The 16,826-nt window shown below is 31.0% G+C and overlaps 2 protein-coding genes across 2 annotated transcripts in view; one reads left to right on the top strand and one right to left on the bottom strand.

Moving 5' to 3' along the window:
- LOC113386522 (protein takeout-like) overlaps positions 1 to 590 on the bottom strand; it is a 3,872-nt gene extending 3,282 nt beyond the window's left edge. Inside the window, exon 1 of the mRNA XM_026624302.1 lies at positions 560 to 590. Within this exon, the coding sequence (XP_026480087.1) occupies positions 560 to 590 (31 nt within the window). The remainder of the gene's footprint in view (positions 1 to 559) is intronic.
- A 4,339-nt stretch (positions 591 to 4,929) lies between these two features.
- On the top strand, positions 4,930 to 15,389 carry LOC113386521 (puromycin-sensitive aminopeptidase-like). Its single transcript, XM_026624301.1, has 13 exons — positions 4,930 to 5,018; positions 6,381 to 6,487; positions 6,591 to 6,751; positions 7,142 to 7,326; positions 7,385 to 7,504; positions 7,572 to 7,690; positions 7,752 to 7,910; positions 8,525 to 8,617; positions 9,898 to 10,085; positions 11,013 to 11,255; positions 12,645 to 12,755; positions 13,145 to 13,311; positions 15,239 to 15,389. Exons 1-13 carry the CDS (start codon positions 4,930 to 4,932, stop codon positions 15,387 to 15,389), a joined length of 1,893 nt encoding a protein of 630 aa, XP_026480086.1.
- The last annotated feature ends 1,437 nt before the right edge of the window (positions 15,390 to 16,826 follow it).

Below are 16,826 nucleotides of genomic sequence, written 5' to 3'. Positions count from 1 at the left end.
CAGGCTAAGTACAGTCTAAGCGCCACTCTGGTACAAATGTTTTCGCAAGTGCGTTTTAGACTGTTTATGTAGGAACACTTTTCCAATTTTGTAAAAAACTATTGAAAAATGTGAAAATGCCGCCAGCTAAGCACAGTATAAGTGAAAATGTCGTACAGAATTATTTGCAAATGCGTTTAGACTGTGACTATGCGGGAGCACTTTTTCAATTTTGTGTAAATTGGCAAGTATTTTTTTTTGAAATTGAATTCGAAATGAAATGACGATTGTTAATGTTCTTGGGATAAATTGATTTATGATTTACATTTGATTTGCTCAGATATAACAAGATAGCAAAAATAACAAAAGTTACTACAGTATTTGTAATAATGTATTTGAAAACGTTTAAAATTTCTCGAATATTTCATTACGGTACGGGAAGTTCCAGCAATTTGCTTTAAGGCACGATGCCATACACCACTGATTATCCTGATGATTTTGGGACTTTCTATTTTTTTCCAGCTTGGTAGAGATCTGGCCTGGAAGTTTTACAAAGACAACGCCGAGGAATTCAAAAAACGTTTTTCAGGACTTAGACTAGGTGGTCGCATTTTAGAATCAATCATACAAAATTTTGCAACCGACGAAATGGCAGATGAAATCGAGAAATTCTTCAAAGACAATCCTCTGCCTGGAACTGAACATGCAGTCGCCCAATCCCTTGAAGAGGTAAAAATTAACAGAAATTAGCCAAAGCAATCTCAATTTCTATTTTCTATCTATTTTTTTGGAATAAAACTTCTTTAGACGCGACTAGGGTGTAAATCCGTACAAATGCAACGGAAGTGAGTTACGGCAGATAAGATAAGATAAGAGAAGAGTGCCAATGATTCGTCATTCGCTCTCGATGATATCATTTCTATACTGATCGATTGTGATTAGTCGTCGTGTATGTGAATAGAGATCTGTCGTTGTATGCGTACCAGCATCAACGTTGTATGCGTACCGATATCAACAAGAAAATCAGCATAAATAAATAAACATTTTAAAGTTACATCGTAGTACAAATCTCGATTTAATGAAAAATGCCTCCTGAATCAGAAGAATATTTTACCCTGTTCCTTGAAAATAATAAACAAATTAAACTTTCTGCCGTGTGCTAAACGTAAGTTTATTGATTAGAAATTATTTCTATATTATTCGTAGTTTCTATAAATCTTTGAAGTTATTAAAATGGAAAATATTATTTAGACAAGACAGATATTACAGCTGTTCAAAGAATGAGATTATATCGCCCGCAAAAAAGTAAAAAAAAATACAAGCAGTCAATAAATGTATGTTAATTTTAATTAACGAGTTCTTCAAACACAATTATTACATGATGAGTGAAGTTGTGAAAACAGTATTTGTTTAGGCGTTGTTTAACATAATCCATTGTGTGAACGAACATTTTAGAATTTATAAATCAGCAATTACTTTATTCTCTAATGAAGGTTCAAGTCCTAAATGCTAATTACAATGACAAACCGATCATGTCATATTTGAAGTATGACTTTAATTACATTATTGTTTTTAAATATTATGCATATTTTCAATGCTATTATAATATATAATTTATAATTTATCATTATATAAATGTGTATAATGATGGTTGATACTAATAAATGTGTGTATCTCGAGTGTTACCATACCAGTTATAAACATTATTCGAAATTGTTATATGATGTATTTATTTTTACTTAAATGCCATCTTGTATAGGAGCAAATAAGTTTTGCTTCAATCGCGTGTGAAACTTACGCGCACTCTTTTTTTCAGTAATTTTTCTTTTTTTTCAGTAATTTTTCATTTTTTTCAAGGTAAGAGAAAATGCAAAATGGGTCTCAAGAGATGGGTCAGAGCTCAAGAAATTTCTGGCTGAAAATTCTAAGTCTTCAGCAAACCAAAATGGTAAAAATGGTCAAAATGGAGCAGGAAAATGTGTGTGCAAATAATTTTAATGTATTTTTTTATGGATGACAGTCAATAGTTTTGTACAATATTTTTAAAATTTTATTGTTTAAAAAATAATAGTGTTAAAACAAGTTTTTATTTGTAATTCTTAATGTGTATATTGCAATTTTTGTATAAGATAAATAAATTTTTAACGAGTAGTAGTTGTGAATAAATTCCATGTGCCCTAAAAGCTGATATCAACAGCACTGAACAAAATTTTATTGGATTTGCCATAAGATGTTAAATTCAAAAAATGGTTTTAAAATTTTCTACTGACAAGCTAAATGACATAAAAAATAAGAAAAAGACTCTACTGACGAGCAAATTAAATGAGGACATAGAAAATTTGCTTTTTGGCAAGTTTTGACGTGTTTTAAAAATATTTGTAGTTATTTGGAATTTTTGTAAAAATATCTATTTTTTTAAGAAATTTTGCTATTTTTGGAAATTTTGGAATAATCTGAAAATTTTGAAATAATGTTTTTTTTAATAATTTTTGGAATTGTTTAATTTACAATTTTTCAATAAAATTTTGAATTTATTGGAAAATCGTGAAAAAGTTGGAAAATTTGTTTTTTTTTTTTTGAAATTCTGATTTTTTGTATTTTAAGAAAATACAAAACGGACTCTACTAACGAGCAAATTAAATAAGGACTTGGAAAATACACAAGAGGACTCTACTGACGAGCAAACTAAATAACGACATGGAAAATACAAAAGGACTCTACTGACAAACAAAATAATTAAGGAAAAGGGACTCTACTGACGAGCAAATAAAATAAGGAAGTGATAAATATAAAAAAGGACTCTACAGACGAGCAAATTATTTGAGGACATGGAAAATACAAAAAAGAACTCTACTGAGGAGCAAACTAAATAGGTACTTAAGAAATATAAAAAGGACTCTACTGACGAGCAAACTGAAACTGGACTTAAAAATTAAATTTATTTAGTTTAAGAATGATAAATGTAACAGATATTCTCAGTTATATATTTCATGAAAAAAATAAAAATATGAAAAATAATTACAGAGAAAAATAAATTTCAAGGCCAATAAATTTATTTGTGTTAAAATTTGCTGTCTGAATTTTTATTTATTACCTAACAACTTTGTTTAATTAGAAAATCTAAAAACGACGAAGAGTTTTTTTTACATATTAATTGTAATAAGACATATATAAAAGTAATTAGACATAAATAACCGAAATATTTCTATGTGTTAACTTTTAAATCACATTTTTAAATATTTTTTATTATTTACACTCAACATATATCTCAATCATAACTATTAGTACTTTTAATTTGGTTTTATTAAAATTCCTTTTATTTTATTTAATTTTTTGTGAATCTAGTTCGTTTACAATGTCATTAATCAAAATGACATTTACGTCAAAAAAAATATAAAAAAATGTTTTAGATAAAAATTTATACAAAAATTACAAAAAAATAGCAAAATTCAGAAAAACCAAGTCTTCATTGTATGAAGCAAAAAAGTTAGACACAAAAAGATTTTGATTATTAAAAGGATATAAAGAAAATTGCAAAAAAATTACAAAAAAATAGTAAAATAAAATGAATTGCAATAATGGGAATAAAAAGGAATTCAAAAGGCTTTCTAGAGATGTCTTGCCAACACATTACACTTTGCATGTTATGCCTAATTTGCAAGAATTAACGTTTGTTGGAAGATGTTCCACAAATATCGAGGTAATAATAAAAATATTTATTTTGTAAATGTCTTAGAGCCTTAACATATTCAAAAATATGTTTTTTTAGATTGCTTTTTCATTAAATTATTACAGCAACTAAACTAAAACTAAGTCATTTTTTATATTTTTCATGTACTTATTTCGTTTGCTCGTCAGTAGAGTCCTTTTTTGTATTTATTGTGTTTCTATTTAATTTGCTCGTCAGTAGAGTCCTTTTTTGTATTTTCTTTTCTATTCTTATTTAATTTGCTCGTCAGTAGAGTCTTTTTTCGTATTTTCTTGAAAATAAAAATCAGAATTTCAAAAAAATAAAATTTTTCAACTTTTTCACGATTTTCAAATAAATTCAAAATATTCTAAACAACTTGTAAATTAAACATTTCCAAAAATTATTTCAAAAAAAACACTCAATTTCAAAAATTTCAGATTAGTTCAAAATTTCCAAATATAGCAAAATTTCTTAAAAATAGATATTTTTACAAAAATTCCAAAAAAACACAAACATTTTTAAAACACGTCACAACCTCCCAAAAATCAAATTTTTTATGTCATTAATTAATTTGCTCGTCAGTAGAGTCCTTTTTTGTATTTGTCACGTCCTCATTTAATTTACTCGTCAGTAGAGTTCTTTTTCCTTAATTAATTTGCTCGTCGGTAGAGTTCTCTCTTTCATCTTGTAGGATTTATATTATATTTTCAACTCGAGATTTAGTTTGCTCGTCAGTAGAGTCCTTTTTTATTTTTCATGTCCTTATTTTGTTTGCTCGTCAGTAGAGTCCTTTTTTGTATTTACCATGTCGTTATTTAATTTGCTCGTCAGTAGAGTCCTTTTTTATTTTTCATGTCCTTATTTAGTTTGCTAGTCAGTAGAGTCCCTTTTAAAACAATTTTTTGAATTTAACATTTCATGGTGAATCCAATAAAATTTTGCATCAGTGCTGTTGATATTAGCTTTTAGGGCATATGAAATATATTCACGACTACAACTCGTGTTTATATGTAAATACGCCTGATCGCACAGCAATTAGATTAGCATTTTAACAGTTTTTCATGACAATACTATTTTTTGAGGCAGAATTGTCCTTTATTCATGTTATTATTATTTCTTTTTTAGATTTGTCGATGCACAAAATCGATAACCCTAAATACAAAAGGGTTGGAAATAACTTCGGCAAAGGTTACTGCAGATGATAAAGAGATCAATTTTTGTGGAACCGAATACGATGATTACAATGAAACTTCTACTATATGTTTCGAAGAAAATTGCCTTGCAAAAGGGCTGTTTTGGTCACGGAATTTGGTGGTGTGCTCAGTGATGATATGACTGGATTTTATAGGTAAAAATAAATATTTGTAAAAGGTATAGAATAATTTTGCATTCTTATTATACTACTTGTAAGATTATACTAAGATAAGCATAATATCTATAAGTCTATTGATTTTTTTCATATGTCTATGTATGTTCAAAGTTACATCTAATGGTTTGGTTCAAAATTTTAACCAAAATAACTCAAAATAGGGAAAATAGATTTATAGTTCTATTTTATTTTTATCTGAATTTGTCCAAAATCCCATAAAATTTTTGTTAGCTGCTTCTTTCACTTATATACTACACAAAAAGACTCTACTGACGAGCAAATTAAATAAAGGCAAGGAAAATACACAAGAACATGGAAAATACACAAAAGGACTCTACTGACAAGCAAAAAAAACAAGGACATGAAAAATACACAAAAGGACTCTACTGACAACTAAACTGAATAAGGGCATAGAAAATAAAAAAGGGACTCTACTGACGAGCAAATTAAAGACTGCATAAAATATACAAAAAAGGACTCTACTGACGAGCAAATATTAAATTAAATAAAGACAAGGATAATATAAAAAAGGACTCTACTGACGAGCAAATTGAATAAGAACGTGGAAAATATCAAAACGAACTCTACATACATCCACGTTTGCAATAAATAAATTAATTTTTTTATTTTAATATTTTTTTTTTATATATTAATTAAAATACTTTAGAAATATTTATACTGGATAATAATTTATGGCTAAACAACTTTTGCCGGGCCAGCTTGTATATATAGATTGTTTTTTTAAGGTTGAGACACGTTTGCAGTAATAAACATTCGTCGAATTAAAGAATAATTCTTTATTTTTTATTTTGAATATACGTTTCGACACTTGATGTGTGTCATCATTCAGCCAGGGCAAAAACAGTGATTTTAAAAGCTATCATGTCTTTTGCTTGGAAGCATGATGTCTTCTGCTGATTTCGTTTGTTTAAAAATAATTTTTCAAAACAAATTTTAGTGTTTTGTGTTTTTATTTTTATAATAGTTGATTTGCTAGATGAAGACACACGTCAATTGTCGAAACGTATACTGAATAAAAAATGTTGTTTCCTTTTGAATCTTTTTTATTTTGACGAATGGGCAACTAATTATTCCAACTGGTGCAGATAAGTGTCACCATTCAGTAAATCAAATCAGGAGAAACCAAAACATAAATTTTGTACAATATTTTTTTAAAAATAGAACATAAGAACTAACAAAATTATCATGCTAAGTTGCTAACTATATTAAATGCATGTGAAAGACTACGTAATAAGTTCCAATAATAGACCCTAAACAGCAGTATCATAATCTTCTAGTTTTGCCCAAATTCAATGTAGAATTTCATATTTCAATTTCTAGAGTGTTGGAACCACATTCTGGCGAAGAAAAACGATATGGGGCATCGACGCAATTGAGGCGACTTACGCCAGGCATTGTTTTCCCTGTTGGACGACCCATCGTTCAAGGCAACTTTTGATGTCATCCTTACAGTACCTGATGGTAATAATTTAATAACTTCATTCAGCAATTCTTAATATAGAACTGGTTAGTTATGTCATTTATTACTAGGGTTAACTGCACTATCAAACATGCCAGTAAAATCGCAAAGTGTCTGTCGAGGAAGAAGGACATTGACATATGAAACGACACCGGTGATGTCTACTTATTTACTTGCTTTTGTCATCGGAGAATACGACTATGTTCAAGGGAAAAGTAAAGAAGGAGTACAGGTAATAATCAGTCCCTTTGTCAACAGCCCATTGTTATGACAAGGCCATGTTATGCACCGGCTTCCGTAAATTATGCTACCGAATCATACTGATTACTGTCAAAATGTCATGTATTTGCTGTGCATTCAGGCGTTTTACACATAACCTGCAACGTCACTCGTATGTTATGAAACTGAGTCAGACAGACCCTGTTATCTTAGATAGTTTTGATGACATTTGTGCGGTTTTCGAGTTAGGTTTTCTATCTGACGACCTGAGAAATACGCCTGAGTGCAAAGCAACCGCATGGCTTTTTTCAATATTCAGTATGGAAAGTTCTCCATAACCATAGCCTAGCCATAACATTGGTCTGTTATTATGATGAAATATAATCAATAATTGTTTTTATAGATTCGTTGTTATACCCCAATCGGAAAACACGACATGGGTACCTATTGTGTAGAAATCTCCGAAAAATGTTTAACCTACTTCAATGAATACTTCGACATCGAATATCCGATGAAGAAAATGGATTTGGTTTCTGTCAATGAATTTAATGCTGGTGCCATGGAAAACTGGGGACTTATAACATTCAGGTAAAAAATTTACCTCTTAGTTCCAGGTATTATGTAATCATTTTTATTAATTGCTTAGGGAACGACTAGTGTTGACAAACATCAAAGAATCGAATAAATTCGACTTGTTCCGAGTCGTGGCAACAGTCGGTCATGAAATTGCCCATCAATGGTTTGGAGATTTAGTCACTATGGAATGGTAAAAATAATAACAAATATTTGAAATCTGGTTCTTGACCATTTTAAGTAATATATCATTTTTCCAGGTGGACACATTTGTGGCTAAACGAAGGCTTTGCCACATTTATGCAATACATATGCGTCAATGAAACGATTCCTGAGAGCGAAATTTGGACGTCGTTTGTGATGGATCCCTTCAACACGGGTAAATAATTTTTTTTTTAATAATTTCCAAATTTTTTTTAACAATATAACATTTTTTTCAGCCCTGACAGCAGATGCTATGGACAGTTCCCATCCCATAGAAGTTGAAGTTGGACATCCCAATGAAATTGATCAAATTTTTGACGTAGTTTCTTACAAAAAAGGCTCATCTGTGATACGAATGTTAGCCACTTTTGTTGGGGAAGAAAAATTCAGAGAAGGTAATTAGATTTTGTTAATTGTCATATTTAGATATTTATTACTACTGCTTGATATCAAGTTTCATAATGGCAGGATATCAAGTTTCATAATAGTAACTTTATAGATACTAACGACTTATTGCTTAAAAAAAATCTTCAATGAATTAAATTTAAAAAAGATTTTTGCAAAAAATATATATTGTAATACTTACTACCAATAATATTTTACTACCATTTTCTTCCAAAATCATTAAAAATTTTGTGAAAATTTCTTATTTCAGTTTTAAATGAAATATAGGGAACGTTATGAAAAACTTTTCATACTGAATATTGACAAAAGCCATGCGGTTGCTGTGCAGTCAGATAAAAAATCTATTCTACAAACCGCACAAATGTAAAAAAAAAAACGATGTTAGATAACAGGGTCTTTCTGACTCAACTTCATAACATACGAGTGACATTGCAGTTTATGTGCAAAACGCCTGAGCGCACAGTAAATACATGAAATTTTGACAGTTTTCAGTATGATTCGGTAGCATAATGTATGGAAGTTGGAGCATAACATGGCCTTGCCATAACATTTTTCAGTTATGCGACAGAATTGGTTCAATAATCTAAATTTTATTTTAATTTAGGTCTTAGAATTTATTTAAAAAGACATAAATATGGAAATACTGTGACCGAAGATTTGTGGCAAGCACTTGAAGAAGCCAGTTGTAAGCCAATAGGTAAGATTTTATATTATATATTTTTTATTTTTTCACCAAAATTCCTAAGGCCTACTCTCACAAAAATTCTAATTGAATTCTTATCAGATTCAGAATCTTGTTAGATCCCTACAAGAATCTTTTTAGACTCTCTACAAAATCTTAAATCTCACAAGAATCGTATCAAAATGCTAATAGAATCTTATTAATTGCTAAGCATTTAATTAGAATCTCAAAAAAAATCATCCAATTCTCACAAGAATAATTGATCTAAACCTACAAGAATCCCTCTTAGACTCTTGACAGAATCTTAAATCTCGCAAGAATCCTATCAAAATCATCACAGAATCTTATTAGATTGCTAAAAATTTAATTGGAATTTCAAGAAAAATTCTCGCAAGAATCTTTCATTTAAACCAGCAAGAATCTAATTATCGTCTCAACAGAATCTTAAATCTCACAAAAATCCCTTCAAAATCCAAACAGATCAATTTTAGATTGCTAAAAATTTAATTAGAATCAAGAAAATCATCCAATTCTCACAAGAATCTTTCATCTAAACTTACAAGAATCTCATTAGACTCTCGACTCTTAGATAATTGATCTAAACCTACAAGAATCCCATTAGACTCTTGACAGAATCTTAAAACTCACAGAATCTTATCAAAATCCCAACAGAATCTTATTAGATTGCTAAAAATTTAATCAATATCTCATGAAAATCATCACAAGAATCTTTTTCAAAACTTCACAGAATTATTTAAGATTTTGTCTGGATTCTTATTAGGTCCATATTAGTTTCTCACAAAATTTTATAGATTCTGAATTTAAGAGAATCTATATAGATTTCTGTAATAAGATTCATTTAATTCCTACAAGAATCTCATTAGATAGACAATTGTGATTTAGCTATATTGGGAACAGTTCAATATTTATGTTTGGAGGATGAATTAACAAATTTTGGGAATTCCAAGAATGCTAAATAATTTTAACTTATATTTTCTAAACACATTTATTATTTCAAACACACTTTTAATACAAGATCATCCAAACATTCTTCAAAAAATATTGTTTAACTGGTTCCCTACAGTATAAACAAATTTAGATTTATTTTTAAGCATTTCACACGTAAAACTTAACTTCACGTTTTTGTTATCAAAGAGACAAAAAAATATTCACTTATGATAAAATTGTTACTTGTGCCATTTGGAGGTTAGATTTTATGTGTGAAACCCTTCGCACAGCTAGTAATAATATTCATAAAGCAATTTATTTCCTATTATTTTTTTTCTATATTAAAGCAAAAATCATGGGCACCTGGACCAAACAAATGGGCTTTCCTCTACTCAACGTTTGCATGAAACAAGAAGGTGAAAATCGAATAATTACATTGATGCAAGAAAAATTCAATGCCGATGGCAGCCGGGATCAAAATCAGACCAAATGGATTATACCAATTAGAATCCTCACTCAAAGTTGTGCCTGCCAGGTAATAATCTACATATATATAAAATAAGTCGAGATTTCCTTCCTGACAATATAACCCCAGAACGCACGAACCGAATTTCGACAATTTTGCATTCGTTGGAAAGGTCTCGGGCTCCGCAAGTTTATATCTAAGAAAATTAGTGGTGCATGGCATCGTGCCCTAATGCAAATTGCTGGAACTTCACGCACCGTAATTGAAAATTCGAGTAATGACATTAGTGAGAATTATCAGAATTATGCTTGGTTAAGTCAACGAGCAATTTTGTCGCAAAGAATAATTATGTACACGCACTGAATTTCACCATTCAATCAAAAATTGCTGGCGATTTGGTGACATACCAATGATTCCGACTGGTCTTCCGTTTGACTTTAAACGATTGCAATTTCCAGTTCGCCTTGCGTTCGCAATAACAAGTCTCGAGGCCAATCGCTTAGTGTTTGCGGGATAAATTTCAAATAGATTTTTAAAAAATCATTGTTTTCACATGAGCAGTTATACGTTGCCTGTTCACGAGTTGGAAAACCATCCGCTTTGTTTGTGTTAACGTCAGACCAAAAAACAAAAAATGTGATTCACCAAAGAGCACTTCAATGAAACGGATAATTTGCGGATTCACTTTCATTTACTAAGAGAAGTTCAACTAAAAAACACTTCATTTTTGTAATCGAAATAAATTCAACACTGTTATGTAATAAAATCAAATTTTTTCTTTTCAAATATAAAACAAACAAAAAATTTCTTCATCTTTCTCACGAAACCATCTGGTGGCGAAACGGAGTTCGTCGGTTTTGCTAGTCTAATATAAAATCATTCCAAGCCATATTACGAGAAATCTGACAACAGGATTAAAAATCTCACCTCTGCGTTGTTGTCAGATTTCTAGAAATATTGCTTTAACCAATTACTGATTATATTTTCTTTGCCCAGGATGACGATATTCCTACAATGGAAAAGACATGTATGAAAATCACTCTTGCCGGAGTAAAACCGGATGAATGGGTCAAACTGAATCCGGGATCAATTGACTTTTACAGGGTTTTGTATACTGATGAAATGCTGGAGCAATTGATACCATCGATAAGAGATTTGTCACTACCTGTTGCTGATAGAATTGGTGTTTTGAATGATGTTTATGCCGTTTGCCAATCTGGCAGACAACCGATAGCCCAGGTAAAAATATATAAAAATTTATTAAATTAGTAAATATGTACAGGGTGTCCCAGAACTCAACGTCAGGCCAAAAGAAACGTATAGTTTTGGTTGTAACTATCATGAAAAATTAGAAGAAAATTTGTTTAATGTATTTGGAAAATTGTGAGCTTGCAGGTACAAGCTAGAGCTTTTGTAGAACTGCAACAATTTTTTGGTTATTGTGGTTACATTTTATCAATTTTTTTAGTTTAAACTTTGTATTCGTAACCGTAAATAATATTTCTAAGACCACAGCCCAAAATAATGACACTGTTGCGCCAAGTTTTCCAAAAATCAACACTTTTTGTAGACCTATCACTTCAAAATTTTTACAATGTGTCAAGTTTGAGAAGCCCTGCTTTAAAAAAAAATGTACTAAAGTATGTTGGCAAGTTACATCAAAATTTAGTGCATTTAATCAGGATTGTAAAATAGTAAAACACTTGATGCAGAGTGTCCCAGAACTCAACGTCAAGTCAAAACGAGATGCAAAAAAATTATTTCATGCGCTTGGAAAATTTTGAGCTTGCAGGTGCAACCTAGAACAGCGACGATTTTTTGCTTATTGTGGTTAAATTTTATTAATTTTGATCATATTAACTTTGGATTTATATTACTAAATAACATTTCTAGAACCTCAGTCCAAAATAATGAAACATTTGCCTCAAGTTTTCCAAGAATCAACACTTTTTCTTCACCTGTCACTTCAAAATTTTTACAATGTGTCAACTTTGAGAAGCCCTGCTTTTAAAAAAATGCACTAAAGTATGTTGGCAAGTTGCATCAAATTTTAGTGCATTTAATCAGGATTGTAAAATAGTATAACACTTGATAGTTTTGTAATAAAAATCTAAGAAAATATTAACACGTTCACACAATGACGAGTTGAATGCACTGGTATTAACAATGTTATTTTTCGGTTTTTATTGTTTACTCAGGTTTATTATTGACATTACTATAAAGTATTTTACCATTTTACAATCTTGATTAAGTGTGCTAAATTTTGATGCAACTTGCCAATATACTCTAGTACAATTTTTTTACAAGAGCGCCTCTCAAAGTCAACCCATTGTAAAAATTTTAAGTTCATGGCTTAACAGAAAAGCTTTAATTCTTGAAAACTTGGGTCAATTTGGTCATTATTTTGTACTGTGGTCCTCGAAATGTTATTCACGTTTACGTTTCTTAAATTTAAACGCACAAAATTGATAAAAATTGACCACAATAATCAAAAAATTGCCGCAGTTTCACCAAAGCTCAAAATTGCACTTAAGAGCTTTGTGAATGGATTTCATTAGTTTCTGCTTGACGTTGAGTTCTGGGATATCTTGTATATATAAAAACTAATAATGTATTAATTTTTTATAGGTTCTCAATCTTTTAAAATCCTACAAAAACGAAATCCACGCCACAGTTTGGGAATGTATAGACACTTGTGTAAAGCCTTTATATGATCTTTCAGCTGCTTGTGAATGCCAGGTAAAAATTATATTTTGAAATAATATAAAGCTTTTAATAATTTAAATTTTTTAGCAATGTAGAATATAAAATTCAATACCAAAAAACAAACAAACCCAAAAACAGTCTAAATCTTTTGCCAATAATTTTTAATCTAAGAAATTTTGAAAGACAGCCTCGATGTATTATTACATGTCGGGCTTGAAAAAATAAATGATTATTGAATATAATCCATAAAAATTAAGAATGTATTTGTTTCCAAAATTCTTAAAATTTGTAAAAAAGTATTTTCAAAAATGTAACTTTTGCCTTCAATCACTTCCAAAAATATCAAAAACAAAATATGCAATTTTGATGAAAATGTTTACTCGTGAAATAATTTTTTTGTCAATTTTTTATATAAATTTTAGGATGAATTTGCGTTGTTCGCCCTGGATTTATATTCAGAAATTAAAAAACGAGTGTCCTTCGACATTTATCCTGGTGACCAATATCTAGATTGTGCATTACGAGATCGTATCATCAATAGATTGGTCGATTTGAAAGATGAGGAAACACTGAACGAAGCCAAAGCTAGGTATGTAAAAGAAATCTTTAGATTTTGAAATTAAATGACAATACCATGTCAGTGCCAGGACTCGAACTGAGCACCCTGGCGTGTAAGTCAAACATGCAACCGACTGAACTATTTAACAATCTAAATTCTCTTTAATTTTAAACCAATAAATCAAAAATGACTATTCTATATCAGTGCCAGGACTCGAACCGAGTGTCCCTGGCGTGTGAGTCGGGCATGCTACTGACTGAGCTATTCAACAATCTAAATTCTACTAAATTTCAATCCGAAAAATTCAATGACAAATCTATGTCAATGCCAGGACTCTAACCAAGTGTCCCTTTAAATTCTATCCAAACAGTCAATAACAATTTTGCCAATCCCGGGACTCGAACCGAGTATTCATGGCGTGTGAATTCGGGCATGCTACTGACTGAGCTTTTTAACAATATAAATTCTACTTAATTTCAATTCAACAAATCAAAAAAGACAATTGTATGTCAGTGCCAGGACTCGAACCAAAGATCCCCGGCGTGTGAGTCGGGCATGTTACTGACTGAGCTACTCAGCAATCTAAATTTTACTTAATTTTAAACCAGCAAATTAAAAATGAAAAATCTAGGTCAGTGCCAGGACTCGAACTGAGTATCCCTCTAGTAATTTCAATCCAACAAATCAAATGACAATTCTATGTCAGAACCAGGATTCGAACTGAGTGTCCCTGGCGTGTGAGTCAGGCACGCTACCGGCTGAGCTATTTAACAATCTAAATTCTACTTAATTTCAATTCAACAAATCATCAAATGACATTCCCATATCAGTGCCAGGATTCGAACCGTGTATCCCTGGCGTTTGGGTCGGGCATGCCACTGGCTGAGCTATTTTCGTCACAACGTCGAAATTGATTATATGATTTATTTTATTTTATTTTAATCAAACAAATCAAAACTACAATTTTATGTCTGTGCCAAAACTCGAACCGAGTATTCCTTTAATTTCTATCCAACAAATCAAATAACAATTCTGTCGGTGTCTTCTAGCCTATAGGTCGGTCGTGCTACTGACTAAGCTATTGAACAATCTTAAATCTACTTAATTTAAGACCTACAAATCTAAAATGATAATTTTACGTCAGTGCCAGGACTCGAACCAAGTGTTCCTGGCGAGTAAGTCGGGAATGCTACTGACTGAGCTATTTGACAATCTAAATTTTACTTAATTTAAAACCTACAAATCAAAAGGCAAATCTATGTCAGTGCCAGGACTCGAACTGAGTGTTCCTGGGGTATGAAGTCGTGTGAGCTACTAACTGAGCTATTGAACAATCTTAAATCTACTTAATTTCTAACCAACAAAACAAATGACAAAAGTATGTCAGTACCATGACTCGAACCGAGTGTTCCTTTAATTTCCATCCAACAAATCAAATAACAATTCAGTTAGTGCCAGGACTCGAACTGAGTGTCCTTTTAATTTCTATCCAATAAATCAAATAACAATTTTGTCAGTGCCAGGACTCAAACTTAGTATCCTTGGCCTGTGAAGTCATCAATTTAAATTCTACGTAATTTCAATATGACAAATCGAATGACAATTTTATATCTATGGCAGGACTCGAACTGAGTATCCTTGGCCTGTGAAGTCATCAATTTAAATTCTACGTAATTTCAATATAACGAATCGAATGACAATTATATATCTATGCCAGGACTCGAACTGAGTATCCTTGGCCTGTGAAGTCATCAATTTAAATTGTACTTAATTCTATCCAACAAATCGAATGACAATTCTATATCCATGCCTGGACTCGAACCGAGTATCCCTCCAGTAATTTCAATCCAACAAAGAATATGACAATTTCATGTCAGTGCCAGGACTCGAACTGAGTACCCCCGGCGTGTCACTACAAATATTTTTCTTTTTCACTATTTCCATTTTTTTTTTCTAGATATCAAGATGACGTTTCCGGAAACCGTCCCCTGAATCCGGACATCCGGAACGCCTGTTACGCCGCCGCCCTGACGACGACCGATCCTAAAATTTGGAAGAATCCTTCGAAAGATATCGATCGGAAAGAAATAATGCAACCCGAAATTTGATACTCAAAAAAATGGGTTGTGTACAATCCGAAGAGCTACTGACAAAGGTTTTGGAGTTCGGCTGGGGATCTGATGTCCCTAATATGGATTTCCCGATATTGCTCGCCGGAGTTGTATCCAGTCCGGTAATATAAATAAACTAGTGGTGTATGGCATCGTGCCTTAAGACAAATTGCTCGAACTTCCCGTACCGTAATGAAATAATCGAGAAATTTTAAACGTTTTCAAATATATTATTACAAATACTGTAACATTCATTATTTTTGCTATCATGTTATATCTGAGCAAATCACATGTAAATCATAAATCAATTTATCTCCAGAACATTAACAATAGTCATTTCATTTCGAATTCAATTTCAAAAAAATAGTTTAGTTGCCTAATTTACGCAAAATTGACATATAGTCACAGTCTAAACTGAACGCATTTGCGAATAATTCTGTGCAACATTTTCACTTAGACTGTGCTTAGCTTGGCGGCATTTTCACATTTTTCAATAGTTTTCACAAAATTGGAAATGTGCTCCATACATATATAGTCTAAACGCACTTGCGTAAACATTTGTACCAGAGTGGCGCTTAGACTGTGCTTAGTTAGGGTAATTTTTTGAATTTTTAACTTCCCGTAGTTATAGTAATCGCAAAAAAAATTTTATATATCTTTACGTTTCAGAGGTTTCTAAATATTTTGCATAGCATAGAGAAAAAATGGTTGTATGTGTGTGTGCATGTGTCTGTGTATGTGTGTGTGTGTGCGGATACAAATTTTCATCGACAATTTCGGGAACACGGATGAAGCGATTTGGATAATTCAAAAAACATTCGATTCGTATTGATAAGGAGACGTGCTGATTAGTTTTTGGCGATTTGAAAAATTCAAAAAAACATTTTACTGTATTATTAACAAGATGAAGAACTGATCAAATTTTCATGAAGGCAGGTCTAGCAGTTTCGGAGATCTAGTAAAAAAGTAAAAAAAAATGCCATTTTGGCGGTCAAAAATGATCATTAGACATATGCACATCAAATTATCAGATATTTTATAGAGATTTTAACAATAAGTATAATTTTGGTTTACTTTCCTATGGGTTCCGTACCAATGTTTACGCGTTAGACGTCGACGCGGCGCTTACGCGTTTGATATTCGTCTTTATGCAGTTAAAGAAGTACGATTGCTTTGAAAAAAAGTTTAGATCTTTCAAAATATGTCAAAATAAAGAAAAAAAATTATAAAAAAAAAAAAAATTAAAAAATTTTTTTTCAAAAAAAAGTTTTTTTTGTCTAATTGTTTGTTAAAATCTTATTTTTCGAAGTAAATTTTTTTCAAAAATGTTAATCGTTTTTAAAAAAATATAATTTTTGGTACGGGAAGTTCCAGCTATTTGCCTTAAGGCACGATGCCTAATTGCCTTAAGACAGAATTCCACTTACAGCTAGT

This window comes from Ctenocephalides felis, unplaced genomic scaffold, assembly GCF_003426905.1.
Source record: "Ctenocephalides felis isolate EL2017-DRISC unplaced genomic scaffold, ASM342690v1 CF-g0.4_SCAFFOLD_03571, whole genome shotgun sequence".
Lineage (NCBI taxonomy): Eukaryota > Metazoa > Arthropoda > Insecta > Siphonaptera > Pulicidae > Ctenocephalides > Ctenocephalides felis.
The sequence above is the reverse complement of the archived record's forward strand: the minus strand, read 5'-3'. Positions and strand labels throughout refer to the sequence as shown.